Source organism: Oncorhynchus tshawytscha, linkage group LG29 (genome assembly GCF_018296145.1).
Source record: "Oncorhynchus tshawytscha isolate Ot180627B linkage group LG29, Otsh_v2.0, whole genome shotgun sequence".
Taxonomy (NCBI): domain Eukaryota; kingdom Metazoa; phylum Chordata; class Actinopteri; order Salmoniformes; family Salmonidae; genus Oncorhynchus; species Oncorhynchus tshawytscha.
Genome location: NC_056457.1, coordinates 13,241,225 through 13,262,363, shown reverse-complemented (window position 1 = coordinate 13,262,363; position 21,139 = coordinate 13,241,225). Strand labels below are relative to the sequence as shown.

At 41.8% G+C, this 21,139-nt stretch overlaps 1 protein-coding gene across 1 annotated transcript; it reads right to left on the bottom strand.

The window, feature by feature from the left end:
* Positions 1-480: 480 nt before the first annotated feature.
* LOC112245218 (ADP-ribosyl cyclase/cyclic ADP-ribose hydrolase 1-like) lies at positions 481-21,139 on the bottom strand. The gene is made up of 8 exons (XM_024413217.2): positions 20,722-21,139; positions 20,121-20,250; positions 19,865-20,000; positions 15,368-15,450; positions 14,675-14,748; positions 9,158-9,244; positions 8,759-8,842; positions 481-1,263 (listed from the first exon to the last, which is right to left on the bottom strand). Exons 1-8 carry the CDS (start codon positions 20,943-20,945, stop codon positions 1,206-1,208), a joined length of 876 nt encoding a protein of 291 aa, XP_024268985.1. The 5' UTR covers positions 20,946-21,139; the 3' UTR covers positions 481-1,205.

Here is a 21,139-nt window from a genome sequence, read left to right as displayed (position 1 = left end):
TTTCCTCCAGCATCTTCACAAGGTCCTTTGCTGTTGTTCTGGGATTGATTTGCACTTATCGCACATCTCTAGGAGACAGAACCCATCTCCTTCCTTAGCGGTATGACGGCTGCATGGTCCCATGGTGTTTATACTTGCGTACTATTGTTTGTACAGATGAGCATAGTACCTCCAGGCATTTGGAAATTGCTCCCAAGGATGAAGCAGACTTCTGGAGGTCTACAATAAAAAAGGTCTTGGCTGATATCTTTTGATTTTCCCATGATGTCAAGCAAAGAGGCACTGAGTATGAAGGTTGACCTTGAAATACATCCACAGGTACACCTCCAATTAACTCAAATGATGTCAAGTAGCCTATCAGAATCTTCTAAAGCCATGACATAATTTTCTGGAATTTTCCAAGCTGTTTAAAGGCACATTCAACTTAGTGTATGTACACTTCTGACCCACTGGAATTGTGATACAGTGAATTATAAGTGAAATAATATGTCTGTAAAGAATTGTTGGAAAAATCACTTGTAGATGTCCTAACCGACTGCCAAAACTATAGATTGTTTTAACAAGAAATTTGTGGAGTGGTTGAAAAACGAGACCTTTGGACACATTAAATGGTGATCAATTGGAACACTCCGCCTACCCGGCACACTTGGGATTTTTTTTTAAATGTGAAAGGCACCCTGGGAAATATGCAAATAAGGCTTAAAAACCTACAGCAGGGCTTTTAAATTCTGGTCCTGGAGTGCTGAAACATTTTTGGATTTGAATTTTTGTATGGTTCTTCAAAGAACCATCCCATGAAAATGGTTCCCCTATGGTATCGCTCTCAAGAACCATATTTGGTTCCAACTTGCACCTTTATTTTTTAATGTGTAAGAAAAAGTGATTTTCAAAACCTGCAATGAGGGTGTTTTCTTTCTCTCCACGCCACCACAAATCTCATCAACAATACATTTTTGATGTTCTATTGTGCTGGAGATAATGAAAATTAGGTTGCTAAAGGGTGCAATTGTCATTTAAGATAAAAGGAGGTACTATGGAAATGATTCAATTGTAAGAACTTAGAATGGAGAATGGAAGCTATGCCGATCAGGGTAGGCCTGGGGCTGCTTGATGACAGATAAAATATTAGTTCATGGTTCCATGATGGAATAATATCCATTTATACTCTTGACGACCACGCCTTGTTCACTGCTGATTGGACAGTATTACCAGCAGGCGCCACAAGCTGTGTCTGGGTGGGAAATGCAGTCCTGGATCTTAGACCTGAGGAGAGTGAGAGGTGTCTTTAATGTTGCTTCTAATCAGCATACATAAACACACACGTATGCACACACACACACAGCAAATGCTCCAGTGTTAACAAAAACTAAATGAACACTGAGTCTGTGGACCCCTATAGACAACGGAACAGTGTTAAATGAACACACTGCTTAGTGTAAAGTCGTAGTCAAACAATTCCAAGAGTGCTTTGCATTTTCAAGTAAATTGTAGAGTTACCACCCCATGGCTGCTTAATTCATCCATTTTCTGTCCTACAGAGTTCACCAAGTGAGACCTAAAGAAATATGTTTTCATCTTTTTTTTATTTTTAATGATCACAATACCTACCATACGGCTTGATTTTGAGAGCCTAGTTTTCCTCTAATACAGGGGCCTGAAACTCATACACATCACTTTGTGGTAAAAAGGATGACCTTAAAGGGTAGAACTATAGTGACAAGTGTTTGTACCCCTTTAGGAACAAATCGAAACCTTTTTTTCTTGAGTAATATAATGGTTTTCTGGCCTGGTTGTTTTGTTGTACTGTCTTGCAAGGTGATGTGTAACTCCTGTTGGAATCCAACCAGTGTGGGGATATCCAACTTTGGAAATATTTTATCACCCGCAACCTGTATTCAGAATGACTGCCATGATTGGGAAAACTAAGCTATGAGTACCTAAAGCACCTAAACTACACAGAACAAAAATATAAACGCAACATGAAAAGTGTTTGTGCCATGTTTCATGAGCTGAAAACTAATTTTCCAGATGCACAAAAAGTGTATTTCTCTCAATTGTTTTGCACAAATTTGTTTACATCATGTTTACATCAAGGTAACCCATTGACCTGACAGGTGTGGAATATCAAGAAGCTGATCAAACAACATATTACACTGGGGACAATAAAAGGCCACTCTAAATGTGCAGTTTTGTCACAACACATGACTACAGATGTCATAAGTTTTGAGGGAGCGTGCAATTGGCATGCTGACTGCAGGAATGTCCACCAGAGCTGTTGCTAAAGAAATACATGTTCATTTCTCTACCATAAGCCGCCTTCAACGTCATTTTAGAGAATTTGGCAGTACATCCAACCAGGCTCACAACCGCAGACCACATGTATGGATTCGTGTGGGCGAGCAGTTTGCTGATGTTTAGAAAAAGTTAGTAATTTGGTTCAAGGTGATGTGCATGAGTTTCAGGCCCTTGAATTAGGGTAAAACTAGGACTTCAAAATAAGGCCTTATGAAATACGTACACTCATGTACGTACACCCATAAAAAAATTAACTACCGGGCCCCTAACATAGAAATCCGAATGTTTCAGATTTAAAATAACGTACTAACAATATGTGTTATTAAATGTACTAACTATAAGCTTCTGCTGCCCTGTACTACAATTGTGCAGATTCTAGTTTCCACCTTCATCCTTTGCCTATATTAACAGTATTGCAAACAATTTTGGTTCCTAATGTTAACAAAACCTGTCTGTGTCATGTTTTTTGTTTAATGCTTTATTATACATAACTCCACATTTGGTGACTTATTTTTTAATATATGGTATTGTAGTCAGTTTTAATTTAGAAATTACCAATGATCCATGTTTCAGATTAAATCATTTATTACCAATTATTATAAACAAGGCTAACCCTCTTTTGCCCTATGCATCATTTCTAAATATATGCCTAAATAACATACCCACATTAAAAAATGTTCCTGAACTATGTGGACTGCAGGCATAAATGTGGTACCTACAGAGAACAAGCATCTGTGAAACTACAACTGTAGCGTCAAGACATTATGTTGGTATTCCTGAGTAAATTCAACAGGAGATTAACCATAGCAAAAAATACTCTGAAACAGTATTTTGACCAACTCAGAGGTTACACTGCACCAAGAGCCCCAGCGTCAAGCCTTCTTGTGGGCAAACTCATTTATAATGTCTTTAAAGTTTCATTTTCTAGCTAACCGGTTTTCAATTGAAAGGATGGCAAGGCTGTTCAACCTGTCTTGGCACATTGTATCGCTTTATAAGTTTCAGCTTACTGAAGGCACGTTCACCTCAAGCAACTGTTACAGGTCATTGTACAGAAGTTTCACAGTACAATGCACACCTCTCCAAAAAATGCTCTGTAGCTGCATCTTGTGGATGGCATTTAGGAGCTTTACAGGAGAAAGACCATCTGAAAAAGTAGCACCATATCCTCTTTAGATGTCGCACTTGTTTCTCAATTTGTGGCAAGATACACAAATTTGGTTTTCGGTCATTTTCCTAAATGTAAGTATTAGTGAAAACTCCTCGCATATAGCTGCAATCATGTGCAATCGTGTCCAAATGACTGATTATACTATCCAGAGCCACATAAAACATTGTGTTGCGAAATCCAGTGTCTGACTTCTTTTCATTTGCTTTTGTTTCTGGTGGCTCCTCTGTTCACTATGAAACTGAGTATTTCCACCCATTTCATTTGCCACCTTGGAGGCTTCTGCCAGAAGAGTGTCCCATTGTTTACTTAGAGCCTCTATTTCTTCCTGTAGTGCCTTAATGTGAGCTGATTCAGTGTCCAGAGAAATATTTCCTGACTGAACAATTAGGCTTCTTATTCTCAATAAACCCAGAAAGTGAGCAGGAAGATTGCCTTGAAAGACATGAAGTAGCCTTTCAGACCTTTTGCCTCAGATTTGGCTTCGTTTGTCAGGCTGCAGGTAGCAAGAAGCATGTCTAGGGCCTTGATGATAGAAGGTAAATGAGTTGCCACTGGTCGGACCACAGCAACACGCGCACACCATCGTGTGTCTGAAAGGTGGTTAAGACAGCAGCCAGTCTTTTCCTTGAGAATGGCCCATCGCTCTGGGCTGGAACTGAACAGATTGTAAAGACGATTCACACAGCCAAAAAAGGTTGATACTTCTGGACACGACTGAGCTGCATGTACACCCACAAGGTTAAGAGTATGGGAGGCACACGGTGAGTATGTGGCCAGTGGATTCTTTTGCAGTATGTTTGCTTGAACTCCCTTCACTTCCCCTGACATATTTGCACCATTATAATAGTCTTGACCATGGCAATCTGCGGTGTCAATACCATGCTCTTCCAATGCACTCAAAATCATTTCAGAAATGTTACTGCCTGTCTTTCTAGCAGTCCTTAAATTCAATAAAATTTTCAATTATTTCCCATTCAACTGATCCTTGGACTTTTATCTTTGTGTACATATCTCACCAATAATACATTTGGCTCAGTATGGGAAATGTTTGGAGTTGCTTCACATTTCACCGAGGAATAGATTGCATATTCTCTTTCATAAAGTATTGTTTTCAAAAGCCTTTGACCATATATTCCTATGAACTCGTTTTGGCTCTCAGGGCTGAAGTAAAGAGTCAGTCGTGCTCCTTTCTTTTTGTCCCTGACATTCTGTAAGTGCTCATGTAATAGCGGGTCATAATTTGATAACAGTTCAAGTAAGCCTAGGTAATGTCCAGTATGCACATCATCAAGATTGCTTGTTCAATCTCTTCTGTCACAACAATAGCCCCGGAATGGGTGATTCCTAGATGCTAAGTACAGTGTCACATCCAAATTCCTTTCTAGAAGTGCTCTGTTTTTATACATTTCTGACTGAATTTGTTTCTGCAGCTGACTGTCTATACATGTAGGTGTTGTAATGGTATGCTGCAGATTTTTCCATTTCCAGTAACACCATCCTTATGCTCTGGTAGTTGTCATACATTCTCTGCCATTTCACTGATGATATCTTATAGCCATCCTTACTATTCAGAGAACTGGGTGATGGTTTACTTTGCTTATGAGAAAAAAAGAACACATGAAATGGAATATGCCTTTACACTCTTACTATACATAAGCCAGTCTCTCTGCACCTTTTCTCTTCCGTTTGCTGACTTACTGTACTGTAAATAACTGGGGAATGGCTTGCCTTCTGAGTCTGGGGGCATGATTTTATACAGTTCTGTCTCCTCACCACACCTGTTGGCTAGTCTGCGAACAATAGCTTCTCTTTCATGGTATTGTACCTTCTCTGGCCACAGTGCTGGATCATCTAAAACCTCATCTTCCTCACTTTTAATCTGTTCATACATATATTTCCCTTATTACTTGCTTGTTCAATCTCTGCTGTCACTCCTTCACTGGCACTGCTGCTACTCTGCAACTCCTCTTCCTCCTCCCTGCTCTCCTCTGCATCAGAGTCTGTCTGACAGCTTTCTGCTGAGATCCTGCCTATCTGGGGTCCTGTAGGCACTAGGAAGTGAGTAAACAAAGGGAATTTTAGGTTGAATGTTCACTCCTACAAAACGTTAGCATCCTAAAAATCCACTACTGAAAGAAAAAACATTTTAATAGTATGCATATCAAATAGAGTACGTATTTAAGTGTGTCCAAGTCATCATGTGCCTAACTTTACAATTTAAAAATGGTCTAGTTATGCTGCTGCTACAAAACTGCCTCACCTCCAAAGTCCGCTGTTCAACGTCATGTAGTAGACACACGTTGGGATCTTTGTCTACAGCGGTAGTAGTATCTACCGTATGGCTAGGTAGGCTACATGTTAGGTTTTAATTTGAGCAAATATTGGGGAATACAGTTATAATAATAGTTAAATAATAGCTAATTAGCTAGCCATAGCCGGTAGTGGTAGCTCATCATCCTCATGTTAATAATTACTGCTCTGACCGAGCCGAGTGAGTACATGGTAGGCAGCTACCTGACTGAATTTGTTTCTGCAGCTGACTGTCTATACATGTAGGTGTTGTAATGGTATGCTGCAGATTTTTCCATTTCCAGTAACACCATCCTTATGCTCTGGTAGTTGTCATACATTCTCTGCCATTTCACTGATGATATCTTATAGCCATCCTTACTATTCAGAGAACTGGGTGATGGTTTACTTTGCTTATGAGAAAAAAAGAACACATGAAATGGAATATGCCTTTACACTCTTACTATACATAAGCCAGTCTCTCTGCACCTTTTCTCTTCCGTTTGCTGACTTACTGTACTGTAAATAACTGGGGAATGCTTGCCTTCTGAGTCTGGGGGCATGATTTTATACAGTTCTGTCTCCTCACCACACCTGTTGGCTAGTCTGCGAACAATAGCTTCTCTTTCATGGTATTGTACCTTCTCTGGCCACAGTGCTGGATCATCTAAAACCTCATCTTCCTCACTTTTAATCTGTTCATACATATATTTCCCTTATTACTTGCTTGTTCAATCTCTGCTGTCACTCCTTCACTGGCACTGCTGCTACTCTGCAACTCCTCTTCCTCCTCCCTGCTCTCCTCTGCATCAGAGTCTGTCTGACAGCTTTCTGCTGAGATCCTGCCTATCTGGGGTCCTGTAGGCACTAGGAAGTGAGTAAACAAAGGGAATTTTAGGTTGAATGTTCACTCCTACAAAACGTTAGCATCCTAAAAATCCACTACTGAAAGAAAAAACATTTTAATAGTATGCATATCAAATAGAGTACGTATTTAAGTGTGTCCAAGTCATCATGTGCCTAACTTTACAATTTAAAAATGGTCTAGTTATGCTGCTGCTACAAAACTGCCTCACCTCCAAAGTCCGCTGTTCAACGTCATGTAGTAGACACACGTTGGGATCTTTGTCTACAGCGGTAGTAGTATCTACCGTATGGCTAGGTAGGCTACATGTTAGGTTTTAATTTGAGCAAATATTGGGGAATACAGTTATAATAATAGTTAAATAATAGCTAATTAGCTAGCCATAGCCGGTAGTGGTAGCTCATCATCCTCATGTTAATAATTACTGCTCTGACCGAGCCGAGTGAGTACATGGTAGGCAGCTACCTGTAGCTAGCAAGCTATCAAGCTAGCTACTGTACACTACTGTTCAAAAGTTTGGGGTCACTTAGAAATGTCCTTGTTTTTGAAAGAAAAGCAAATTGTTTGTCCATTAAAATAACATCAAGATAGCCCTATTTGGTAAAAGACCAAGTCCATATTATGGCAAGAACAGCTCAAATAAGCAAAGACAAATGACAGTCCATCTTTACTTTAAGACATGAAGGTCAGTCAATATGGAAAATGTAAAGAACTTTGAAAGTTTCTTCAAGTGCAGTCACAAAAACCATCAAGCGCTATGATGAACTGCCTCTCATGAGGACCGTCACAGGAATGGAAGACCCAGAGTTACCTCTGCTGCAGAGGACACGTTCATTAGAGTTACCAGCCTCAGGAAAAGCAGCCCAAATAAATGCTTTACAGAGTTAAAGTAACAGACACATCTCAACATCAAGTGTTCAGAGGAGACTGTGTGAATCAGGCCTTCATAGTCGAATTGCTGCAAAGAAACCACTACTAAAGGACAACAATAATAATAAGATACTTGCATGGGCAAAGAACCATGAGCAATGGACATTAGACCGGTGGAAAATTGTCCTTGGTCTGGAGTCCAAATTGGAGATTATTGGTTCCAACCGCTATGTCTTTGTGAGATGCAGTGTGGGTGAACGGATGATCTCCGCATGTGTATTTCCCACCGTAAGGCATGGAGGAGGAGGTGTTATGGTGTGGGGGTGCTTTGCTGGTGACACTGTCAGTGATTTATTTAGATTTCAAGGCACACTTAACCAGCATGGCTACTACAGCGTTCTGCAGTGATACGCCATCCCATCTGGCTTGGGCTTAGTGGGACTATGATTTGTTTTTCAACAGGACAATGACCCAACACACCTCCAGGCTGTGTAAGGGATATTTGACCAAGAAGGAGAGGGATGGAGTGCTGCATTAGATGACCTGGCCTTCACAATTCCCCTACCTCAACCAAATTGAGATGTTTTGGGATGAGTCGGACCGCAGAGTGAAGGAAAAGCAGCCAACAAGTGCTCAGCATATGTGGGAACTCCTTCAAGACTGTTGGAAAAGCATTCCAGGTGAAGTTGGTTGAGAGAATGCCAAGAGTGTACAAAGCTGCCATCAAGCCAAAGGGTGGCTATTTGAAGAATCTAAAATCTAAAATATATTTTGATTTGTTTAACACCTTTTGGTTACTACATGATTCCATGTGTTATTTCATAGTTTTGATGTCTTTACTATTATTCTATATTGTAGAAAATAGTAAAAATAAAGAAAAACCCTTGAATGAGTAGGTGTTTTAAAACTTACGACCGGTAGTGTATGGTATTTTGTTAAATAAAAAATTACAATAACATAGGATCGAAAATGTATGAATGCAACAACCATGTCTCTGTCACTAACAAATACAGCCATGGGTGTTAACTACAATTTATTCGAAAGGCACTCTATGGAATATCTGAATAAGGCGTTACACTAATCAGTGTGTTCATTTAACACTGTTACAGTGTATATATGGGTCCACAGACAACACTTTCAGTGTTGATTTAACACAATCAGTGTTCAATTCACATTTTTTAACACTGGAGAAATTTCTGTGTACACACACACAATATCAGACGGATTTGTTGTAATCAATAGAGTTATATTGTAACCTTCTCACTTACTCAGGAACCGCCTTGCAATTATACTTGAGTTTTGGCTCTATCTCTTTCTGTAGGTCCTGTAAGGAGGGATCATCACAGGTTGTCCTTTAGCAGAGAAAAACATGAAACAATTATAATATGTCATAATATCCCATGAAACATAAAGCCTACATATATCCTATATATAAACAGACATTTGTTCAACTTTTTTACATAATCCCATACTAGGTACAATGCAGGTGCAGTGATTATGAAAGACATACAAATCAACTATGACACACACACACGCACACACACACGCACGCACGCACGCACGCACGCACACACACACACACACACACACACACACACACACACACACACACACACACACACACGCACACACACACACGCGTCAGTTTGTCTGGACAAAAAGCTTACCCCTTATTCTCCTTGGTCACCAGGACAACACTCAGGCTCTTCACTTTGGCAGCTTTGAACCGTTTCACCTCGATGGTGGCAAAAATACTTCACATAAAAGACAAACATAGAAATGTGTAAAGATCAGAATTGACATGAAATCAATCAACTACGCAGGTGCACTATTGCTTAAGCAAACAAAAATATAACAGTCTACTAATAACATGCGTAGTGTTGTGGCAATAGAGGGGTTCTACATTTTGGTGGAAATGGCAGCTGTGGTAAAATTATGTTTTGGCTTGGTTGTCTGTGAGTACGGCTGTTAGGGTGACGGTATTCCTGCTCCACCGGCGTTCACAAGCCATGAATGCAGTCAAATTCCACGTGACCGTTTAGTCATGGTATTTAAGCTTCTCCAAGCTCTGATGCATGGTCATTAGTAGCCTACCAAAGGTGCTTTACAGTGGGTTACAGCTTTGGCATACATATGCAGCGCGTGAGTTTCAAGTTTGGGCAAGATCGTTTTCACCATAAAAATGCACCTTTATAATAAAAGCGTTACATGCATAATTTGCAGTCACTTTTGAGAATGGTGTTTTCCTGCTAATGGAACATTCGCGCTTATAGCCTACTGCCGTGTGTGTGCATTGCTATGCTTATGATGTGCTATAAATAGCATAATAGTTCATCAACATTTTTAGCTAAACGTTATGATCTGTTGCGACAGCCTCATTACTTAAAACATGTTTATTGATGCCAGTGGTTGTATTAATTTGGGATCTATCGAATCTCACAACTGTCCCAGACTATGTTTGGAATATTTATTTCTCACACAGAATAGAATCGGATAACTTGTGACGGAGAGCCATGTGAGTGCAAGATACTTTGGTGCGCCCAGCCGGGAGAAGGGAATTATAATTATTATATTCAGCCCAAGGGCACAACGGCCACCGTCTGCAAAAGGCATGATTTAACGGCCACACAAAGGGGATGCCGCAGGGAAATTCGAGACATTATCAAGCGCTTGTCAAATTGTGAATGAGAGACTGATGAAGGACATTAAAAAACTAAGCAAAGCTCATGCGTTTCATGCAACTTTTTTCAAATCATCATTAGTCTCATCTGTAGATGTAGTTTCTGTAGATGGCGCCAGAGGGGATGGCTGCCGTCTCATGGGCTCTTAACCAACCGTACTATTTTTTTTGTTTTGTTTAGTTTTTTTGTAACTTATCTTGCAAATAATGTTCCTGCTACTGTCCCTTATGACTGAAAAGAGCTTCTGGAAATCATAACAACGATTACTCACCTTGAACTGGATGAAGAATTTATCTTTAATGAGTTGGACGAGAGGGATTTACTCCAGACACCCGGACAGGCCCTCATCCCCGTCATTCACAGGAGTAAAAGACGGAAGCGGTATCACGGAAAGAGATCGAGGTGCCTTGTGAGGATCCGCAGACGATCTGCCTTTGCCATCCGTACTATTGGCCAATGTACAATCATTGGATAATAAATTGGACAAACTAAAAGCACGTATATCCTACCAACGGGACATTAAAAACTGTAATATTGTCACGACTTCCGCCAAAGTTGGTCCCTCTCCTTGTTTCGGGCGGCGTTCGGCGTCACCGGTCTTCTAGCCATTGCCGATCCACCTTTCATTTTCCATTTGTTTTGTCTTGTTTTCCTGCACACATGGTTTGCTTTCCCTCATTACTCGTCTTGCATATAAACCTCTGTTTCCCCACATGTCTGTGTGTGGAATTGTTATGTGTAAATGTATGTGTACTCCAGGCTGGTTTCCGCCGGGTTATTGTAACCTGTGTGTGTTTAGTTTTCTGAGTGCCGTGTATTGTTCGCCTCAATCAAGGGCTCCGTTTGCTACGAATTTCTGCTCTCCTAGCCTGACTTCCCTGCAGCCAGATACACACTCCTTTACAAATATCTTATGTTTCACTGAGTCGTGGCTAAACGAAGACATGAATAACATACAGCTGGCGGGTTATACACTGTATCGGCAGGATAGAACAGCAGCATCTGGTAAGACAAGGGGTGGCGGGCCTATGTATATTTGTAAACAACATTTGGTGCACGATATCTCAGGAAGTCTTGAGGTTTTGCTCACCTGAGGTAGAGTATCTCATGATAAGCTGGAGACCACAGTATCTACCTAGAGAGGTTTCATCTGTATTTTTCGTAGCTGTCTACATACCACCACAGACCAAGGCTGGCACTAAAACCGCACTCAATGAGCTGTATACCGCCATGAGCAAACAGGAAAATGCGCATCCAGAGGCGGCGCTCCTAGTGGCCGGGGACTTTAATGCAGGGAAACTTAAATCTGTTTTACCTACTTTCTACCAGCATGTTAAATGTGCAAACTCTAGACCACTTTTACTCCACACACAGAGACACGTACAAAGCTCTCCCTCGCCCTCCATTTGACAAATCAGACCACAATTCTATCCTCCTGATTCCTGCTTACAAGCAAAAATTAAAGCAGAAAGCACCTGTGACTCAGTAAATAAAGAAGTGGTCAGATGAAGCAGATCCTAAGCTATAGAACTATTTTGCTAGCACAGACTGGAACATGTTCCGGGATTCCTCTGATGGCATTGAAGAGTACACCACATCAGTCACTGGCTTCATCAATAAGTGCATCGATGACGTCGTCGCCACAGTGATTGTACGTACATACCCCAACCAGAAGCCACGGATTACAGGCAACATCTGCACTGAGCTAAAGGCTAGAGCTGCCGCTTTCAAGGTGCGGGACTCTAACCCGGAAGCTTATAAGAAATCCAGCTATGCCCTCCGACGAACCATCAAACAGGCAAAGCATCAATACAGGACTAAGATTGAATCGTACTACACCAGCTCCGACGTTCGTTGGATGTGGCAGGGCTTGCAAACTATTACAGACTACAAAGGGAAGCACAGCCGAGAGCTGCCCAGTGACACAAGCCTACCAGACGAGCTAAATTACTTCCATGCTCGCTTCGAGGCAAGTAACACTGAAGCATGCATGAGAGCATCAGCTGTTCTGGATGACTGTGTGATCACTCTCTCCGTAGCCGATGTGAGTCATTCACAAGGCCGCAGGGCCAGACGGATTACCAGGACGTGTACTGCGAGCACGCGCTGATCAACTGGCAAGTGTCTTCACTGACATTTTCAACCTCTCCCTGTCTGAGTCTGCTATACCAACATGTGCCAAGCAGACCACCATAGTTCCTGTGCCCAAGAACACTAAGGTAACCTGCCTAAATGACTACTGACCATGAAGTGGTTTGAAAGGCTGGTCATGCCTCACATCAACACCATTATCCCAGAAACCCTAAACCCACTCCAATTTGCATACCGCCCCAACAGATCCACAGATGATGCAATCTCTATTGCACTCCACATTGCCATTTAAAACCTGGACAAAAGGAACACCTAGGTGAGAATGCTATTCACGGACTAGAGCTCAGCATTCAACACCATAGTGCCATCAGAGCTCATCACTAAGCTAAGGACCCAGGAACTAAACACCTCCCTCTGCAACTGAATCCTGGACTTCCGTACAGGCTGCTCCCAGGTGGTAAGGGTAGGTAACAACACATCCGCCACGCTGATCCTACACACGGGGGGCCCCTCAGGGGTGCGTGCTCAGTCCCCTCCTGTACACCCTGTTCACTCATGACTGCACGGCCAGGCACGACTACAACACCATCATTAAGTTTGCCGATGACACAACAGGTCTGATCACCGACAACAACGAGACAGCATATAGGGAGGAGGTCAGAGACCTGGCAGTGTGGTGCCAGGACAACAACCTCTCCCTCAACGTGGTCAAGTCTAAGGAGATGATTGTGGACTACAGGAAAAGGAGGACCGAGCATGCCCCCATTCTCATCAATGGGGCTGTAGTGGAGCAGGTTGAGAGCTTCAAGTTTTTTGGTGTCCATATCACCAACAAAAGTACATGGTTCAAGCACACCAAGACAGTCATGAAGCGGGCATGACAAAACCTATTCCCCCTCAGGAGACTGAAAAGATTTGGCATGGGTCCTCAGATCCTCAAAATGTTCTTCAGCTGCACCATCGAGAGCATGGTTGCATCACTGCCTGGTATGGCAACTGCTCGGCCTCCGACCGCAAGGCACTATAGAGGGTAGTGTGTTCAGCCCAGTACGTCACTGGGGCCAAGCTTCCTGCCATCCTGGACCTCTATACCAGGCGGTGTCAGAGGAAGGCCCTAAAAATTGTTAAAGACTCCAGCCACCCTAGTCATAGACTGTTCTCTCTGCTACCTGCACGGCAAGCGGTACCAGAGCGCCAAGTCTAGGTCCAAGAGGCTTCTAAGCAGCTTCTACCCCCAAGCCATAAGAAAACTGAACATCTATTCAAATGGCTACCCAGACTATTTGCATAACTCTAGCCACATGTATATATTACCTCAATTACCCTGACTAACCGGTGCCCCCGCACATTGACTCTGTACCGGTACCCCTTGTATATAGCCTCGCTATTGTTATTTTACTGCTGCAGTTTAATTATTTGTTACTTTTCTTTTTTTTAAATTGTATTTTTCTTAAAACTGCATTGTTGGTTAAGGGCTGTAAGTAAGCATTTCACTGTAAGGTACACCTGTTGTATTCGGTGCATGTGACAAATACAATTTGATTTGATTTGATCATGCAGCCTTAAAATGTATAAAAAATGTAAACATATAGCCCAAAGTTTGTATCACAGCTAAAGTTACATAAATACCTCTAAATTAAGCATATATGAGTACCTGTTTTTTTGTTAACCGCTCAAAAAACATTAACCGGATGTGCGCACTCCCTCAAATACTTTGGAGAAAATATCCTTTCTATTTTATTTAGCTATGTTGTATTCTTCATACTATAAAATAATGGCACGAAATTCTAAGCAAATCTTGCCTGCTAAATGAACTAGTGTAGTGCACAGCCATACGGCATAACCAGATCAGGGCCTAACTCAGAGTATGCTATTCTGTTCTTCTGAAACAGACTACATTTCTTCTTCTTCTTCTAAAATAAATAATGGATTCATTGTGATGGTTTTTTATTAGACTTTTTAAAATGTAGATGTTCCAAAGATCTGCATCAGTGGCTTTGAAGGCTATGCATGGAAGCCAGGAGATGCTAAATGTGTTCATGTTCATTAAAGGTAAATGACCGTGACACCGGCAGTTATTTGCTTGACTATCACCGGCTGCCAAAATGTCATGAAAGCCATATCTGTGAGTATTTGTATTTTTCCAGAGCAGAGAATATCACTACACGAATCAGTTGAAATAACACATACCATTGCACAGTGAAACTTCTTGATAAGACTATCACATTTTTGTGCTGAGGTGTTATTATTGGAGACGGGCCAGGCCAAACACATAAATGTGTCTCAAATGACACCCTATTCCCTATATAGTACACTACTTTTGAACAGAGCCTATACAGTAGGTCTTCGGTCAAAAGTTGTTCACTTTATAGAGAATAGGTTGCCATTTAGGACTCAGTCATTGCACCTTACCTGGTGGGGCTGAAAGGAGTGGCAATAGATCCATTCAGCATGGCTGTGACATCACCACATGCGGCATCTGCAAACTAACAGGGAAAGACAAATACAATGTCCATACAAGGGAAGTAACACCCACAGTGAAGGAAAATAACACTTGAATTGCAAAATCAGTTTGAAACAACACGCTTAGATTTCCAGCGAAATTCCAGTGAATCCTACTCATTTTTAACAGGTCACTCACTCCCACTGCTGACCCATATTCTGCAACCCTCATAACTCACAGATTTAGAAAAACAACGAATTCTCCCCCACACCTACACTAATCTATTCAGACATTATATTGTGAACTTCACTGTCTATGAATAGAAAATTCAACACAAACATGTGTTGTGCTGTCCTGAATTCCAAAGTGTAACTGCATGAAAGTGTGTAGCCTATATCCCATCGCCATGTAGGACATTGTCCAATCAGGGGAGAGCTAAGAAATGTGTTTCCATGGAGACAGACACAAAGGCCAATTGATGACAGTGAAACTCTTTCCTCTGCTCCCCATCACAATCACAGACTGAATTTGGATTGGTTTGTGGCTATCTAATTCATATCAGTATATTTTGATCCATGCATTTTGTATTCATGGCTGGTAGGTGTAAGATTTCAAAGCACCTTCGCCATAGCTGGCTCACTAACAATCTGAAAAGAACTTACTGCTGCTGAGGCCCGATTCCAGAATGAACGAACTGTGTTGTTGACACAGTCTGTCCAGCCTGGGCACCCTGTGGTGAACGTTTCTGAGGAAAGAAACAGACAGACAGACAGACAGACAGACAGACAGACAGACAGACAGACAGACAGACAGACAGACAGACAGACAGACAGACAGACAGACAGACAGACAGACAGACAGACAGACAGACAGACAGACAGACAGACAGACAGACAGACAGACAGACAGACAGACACACACACACACACACTTTAATATCCTAAGGGAATTTGCCCAAATACTTATGACTTCTTCAAATGAGGGGCCCAGGTAAAACAGAAATGTATGAAAATACCCTCAAATAAAAGGTAACATTCTGTACTTTCACCTCATATGAAACATTTAATCTCAAATCCAAAAAGCTGTAGTATAGAGCCAAATTTAAAACTTTTGCTTCACTGTCCAAATACATACAGAGGGGAGTGGAGCTCTGCACTATATATGGAAGCAATTGCCATTTGGGATGCATTCTAAAAACAACCAGTACATTAGTGGTTTATACTGTACATGTATGGTCTATTATCTGTCATTTTTTAGATTAGACATAGATCTGACATAGCACACTGTACTTGACATGTTTATGGCTATCACTGTGTTATGTGGGTGTGACACCTACTCCAGTTGCCTGCTGCACTGCTGCTTGGATTCCACCTGGCGATCTGATCACCATCTGCCCTGGCCTGTCTCCCCCTGTCTGGTACAGGTACCCCCACCACACTCCCCCCTCTCTCCCGAGCTTTCGCTCGCCTCCAGCACACAGGCACTGTTGGGGCGAGTGACTCTGAACTTACAATGGCTAGCCCCAAGTCGTTATACATTATATTTTTTTCTTGTGCATTTTGCTATTTGCGTCATGACTCCTGCATGCTTTGTTGACTATGAACTTTTTTGTTTACCCAACCTTGGGACAGACTATGTTTGTTCCCACAATCGGGACTCTGACTCTCTATTGGTTACACAGACTTTTGGTCTCCCATCCTATTCTAACCACCTCTCGCAGGCTTTTATTCATGTTACCTGATTAAATTGCTGATCATGTTGCCATCTAATGCACATTCAAATGTCATAAATCAACTGTAGAGATCTCCCTGTCCTCTGCCGTGCCTTGATTGTATTCTTGATGTTGATATCTGGAAATGTGCATGTACACCCTGGGCCATCTACTGTTGCTAGCCCCAATTCTGACTTGTGCTCTGATATCTGCTTCACTGATGTCTGCTCTCGTAAGAGCCTGGGTTTTCTTCACGTTAACACTAGAAGCTTATTACCTAAAATGGATCAATTGAAACGGTGGGTTCACAGCTCCAATCCAGATGTGTTGGTCATTACTGAGAGTGTTTTGAATACTTATGTTAACCTTTCTGGTTATACATTTTTTTTGGCAAGACAGATCTTCTAAATTTGGATGAATGGCAATCTTTACCAACGATCACCTTCAGTGCTTGGTTGTCTCCACCAAGTCTGTCCCCAAACAATTTGATTTGCTGGTTTTAAGCATTAAACTTTCAAATTGCTCTTTGTTGACTGTTGCTGGGTGATATCGTCCTCCATCAGCACCGGCCTGGCCCCTTACACTAAGTCTGAATTTGTCCTGCTAGGTGACCTAAACTGGGACATGCTTAAACCACCTGACCAAATCCTAAAGCAATGGGACTCCCTAAATCTCTCTCAGATTATTACCAATCCCACAAGGTATGACTCCAAACACTCAGAAAAGGCTACTTCTCCTTGATGTTATCCTCACAAATAATCCTGATAGGTATCAGACTGATGGTTTCTGTAATGACCTAAGTGATCACTATATCACAGCCTGTGTTCATAATGGCTTGCCCAGTGAAACGACCTGTCCTGATTTGTCGTAGACACTTGCTAAATAAATGTAATGAGAAAGCCTTCCTTCAAGAACTGGCCTCTGTAAAATGGTATAGAATCAGCTTGGTCCCCTCTGTCGTAGACGCTTGTACCTCCTTTTAAAAAATATTTTCAATGGTATTGTTAACAAACATGCCCCATAAAGAAAATTAGAATTAAAAACAGGTTCAGCCCCTGGTTTGACCATGATCTTGCAGAGTTACTCCACCTCAAGAATTGCATTTGGCTGGCGAAAAACTCGGCACACGCATACTCAGGCTGACTGACTCTCATTCAGGCAAATGAGAAATAAGTGCACTCAGGCTATCCGGAAAGCCAAAGTTAATTACTTTAAGGAGCAGTTCTCTCTCTGTGGGTCTACCCCAATAAGTTCTGGAAAACAGTTAAAGACCTGGAGAATAAACCCTCCTCCTCAAAGCTGCCCATGTCCCTTAATGTTGATGATCTGGTTGTTACTGACAAGAAGCACATGGCTGAGCTCTTTAATCACCACTTCATTAAGTCAGGATTCCTATCTGACTCAGCCATGCCTCCTTGCCCGTACAACATTTCCTCATCTCTCACCCTTTCTAATGTGACTAGCCCCGACACTCCTCCCTCTTTTTCGCCTGCCCTGCTACGAAGTTTCTCCCTGCAGGTGGTCACTGAGTCCGAGGTACTAAAGGAGCTCCTTAAACTTGACCACAAAAAAACATCTGGGTCAGATGATTTAGACCCTTTCCTCTTTAAAGTTGCTACCCCTATCATTGTCAAGCCTGTCTCTATGGTTCCCATTGCTTGGAAGGCAGCCACGGTTCGTCCTTTATTTAAAGGGGGAGATCAAGCTAATCCTAGGCCTATTTCTATTTTGCCCTGTTGATTAAAAGTGTTGGAAAAACTTGTCAAAAATCAACTGACTGGCTTTCTTGATGTCTATAGTATTCTCTCTGGTATGCAATCTGGTTTCCACTCAGGTTATGGATGTGTCACTGCAACCTTAAAGGTCCTCAATAATGTCACCCTTGCCCTTGATTCTAAGCAATGTTGTGCTGCTATTTTTATTGATTTGGCCAAAGCTTTTGATACGGTAGATCATTCCATTCTTGTGGCCCGGCTAAGGAGTATTGGTGTCTCTGAGGGGTCTTTAGCCTAGTTTGCTAACTACCTCTCTCAAAGAGTGCAGTGTATAAAGTCAGAACATCTGCTGTCTCAGCCACTGCCTGTCACCAAGGGAGTACCCCAAGGCTCAATCCTAGGCCCCACGCTCTTCTCAATTTACATCAACAATATAGATCAGGCAGTAGGAAGCTCTATCATCCATTTATATGGAGATGATACAGTCTTATACTCAGCTGGCCCCTCCCTGGATGTTGTGTTAAACGCTTTACAACAAAGCTTTCTTAGTGTCCAACAAGCTTTCTCTGCCCTTAACCTTGTTCTGAATACCTCCAAAACAAAGGTCATGTGGTTTGGTAAGAAGAACACCCCTCTCCCCACAGGTGTTATTACTACCTCTGAGGGTTTAGAGTTACAAGTACTCATACAAGTACTTGGGAGTATGGCTAGATGGTACACTGTCCTTCTCTCAGCACATATCAAAGCTGCAGGCTAAAGTTAAATCTAGACTTGGTTTCCTCTATCGTAATCACTCCTCTTTCACCACAGCTGCCAAACTAACCCTGATTGAGATGACCATCCTACCCATGCTAGATTATGGAGACATAATTTATGGATAAGAAGGTATGGGGGCTCTCAAGCAGCTAGATGTTCTTTACCATTCGGCCATCAGATTTGCCACCAATGCGCCTTATAGGATACATCACTGCACTCTATACTCCTCTGTAAACTGGTCATCTCTGTATACCCGTCGCAAGACTCATTTGTTGATGCTTATTTATAAAACCCTTTTAGGCCTCACTCCCCTCTATCCGAAAAATCTACTGAAGCCCTCATCCTCTGCTTACAACACCCATTCTGACAGTCACATTCTGTTAAAGGTCCCCAAAGCACACACATCCCTGGGTCGCTCATCTTTTCAGTTCAATGCAGCTAGCGACTGGAACGAGCTGCAACAAACACGCAAACTGGACAGTTTCATCTCAATCTCTTCATCTAAAGACTCAATCATGGACACTCTCACTGACAATTATGGCTGCTTTGCATGATATACTGTTGTCTCTACCTTCTTGCCGTTTGTGCTGTTGTCTGTGCCCAATAATGTTCGTACCATGTTTTGTTCTGCTACCATGTGCTGCTGCCATGTTGTGTTGCTACCATGTTGTTGTCATGTTGTGTTACTACCATGCTGTATGTGTTGCAGCCTTGCTCTTTGGTTGTCTTAGGTCTATCTTTATGTAGTGTTCTCTCTGTTGTCGTATGTGTGTTTTATCCTATTTATTATCATTATTATATTATTTATTTAATTTTTCCCAGCCCCAGTCCCCGTAGGCCTTTTGCCTTTTGGTAGGCCGTCATTGTAAATAAGAATTTGTTCTTAACTGACTTGCCTAGTTAAATAAAGGTTAAATAAAAAATAAAATGAATGGAAATGTACAGACTGATGGTGTGTAGCTCTATTTGAGTCTTACCATTGCTCTCCTCCTTGCCACACCAGGTCAGTCCATTCATGATGAAGCCAACTAGTGTGTCCTCGAGGGTCAAGAAGCAATCTCGCTTCTCTGTGAAGTCATGCACTATTTTCTTTGTTTTGCTCCAAAACAACATCTGGTGGTGCAATGAAATGTAAAACAATATATACATATATATTTACTTGCAGCTGTCAATAAAACAAAACATATGAATATATTTGAGTGGTGTATGAGAGAGCGTGTGTGGGTATCTCACCCTGTTACAGACAGGATCCTGGATCACAGTATGGATAAGGGGGTCATAGGCCTCCATCGGTACATTACATGGGTCCCTCCCCACGAATGCTTGCTGAAATGCACTCCATATCTTTTGACAGTTGTTTGCACTGGAACAATCACAGGAATTATCAAGAATAGTATTACTGCATTATCATAGAAATACAAATATGGCCAATCATTGATTGAGGAAGGAATAGCTCCCTGAGAAATGGTTACTGAATAGGAGAAAACTAAACTGTTTTAACTGTTCACTCATTGTGTTAAGCTGTCTTGACTGTATTATAGCCAGATGGGGAACAGTGAGAGAGTATCAGAGCCAAGCTTGAACACGCTAGCCACCCTGTTGTTACAAGGCAAATCCACAACCACCTGTGCCATAAAACAATGCAGGTTCACATACAGACAGGGAGGCTACATCATAAATACAATTGAGTCTACATGTAATTCTATTCAACTATGGCAATGGAAATGGAATAAGCTGCTGCAAAAATTAGTTAACCTGAAGTTTGAGTTACTTTTAACAATAAGCTAAAAATGTAAATTATATGTGCAAAATAAATCTAATAAAAGTGTCTCACCTTGAAGATTTGTTGTTCTGTATAAATGCTTCACATTTGTCAATAAACGTTTTTTTTAGGCTTTCACTCGATGGGCTGGAACTAGACAGTGCGTGACTGTGCACTACTCCCAGAGAAATAGCGAGGATAACGACAAGTGAAAGTACTGCACAGAGACCCATGATTAGCCAGAGGCGAGTCCTTCGCTTTTTCCTTGCAAAACGGTGCGATCCTTCATGCTCCATGGCTACTCCTTGTTAAGACTGTGAAATCGGCGCTCAAAGGTGGTTTGTTTTTGTTTGTGTTGTGCCAGTGGTATAGCCTATTGCCTTCAACGCCGTCGGTGCTCTGAGTTCTATTTTCGGAGTTGGCCTTAGGGACAGTATGCTACGACGTTACCACGCGAATACCTCTACTGCGACGCACCGTACTGCATCTC

Excerpts from the sequence above, each read along its gene's own strand:
- LOC112245218 (XM_024413217.2), bottom strand. The coding sequence starts at position 20,945 with ATGGAGCATGAAGGATCGCACCGTTTTGCAAGGAAAAAGCGAAGGACT. Across the intron at positions 20,001-20,120 it reads AGGATCCTGTCTGTAACAGG|ATGTTGTTTTGGAGCAAAAC; the intron begins GTGAGATACCCA and ends TTGCACCACCAG. Across the intron at positions 15,451-19,864 it reads TGGCAAGGAGGAGAGCAATG|AAACGTTCACCACAGGGTGC; the intron begins GTAAGACTCAAA and ends TTCTTTCCTCAG.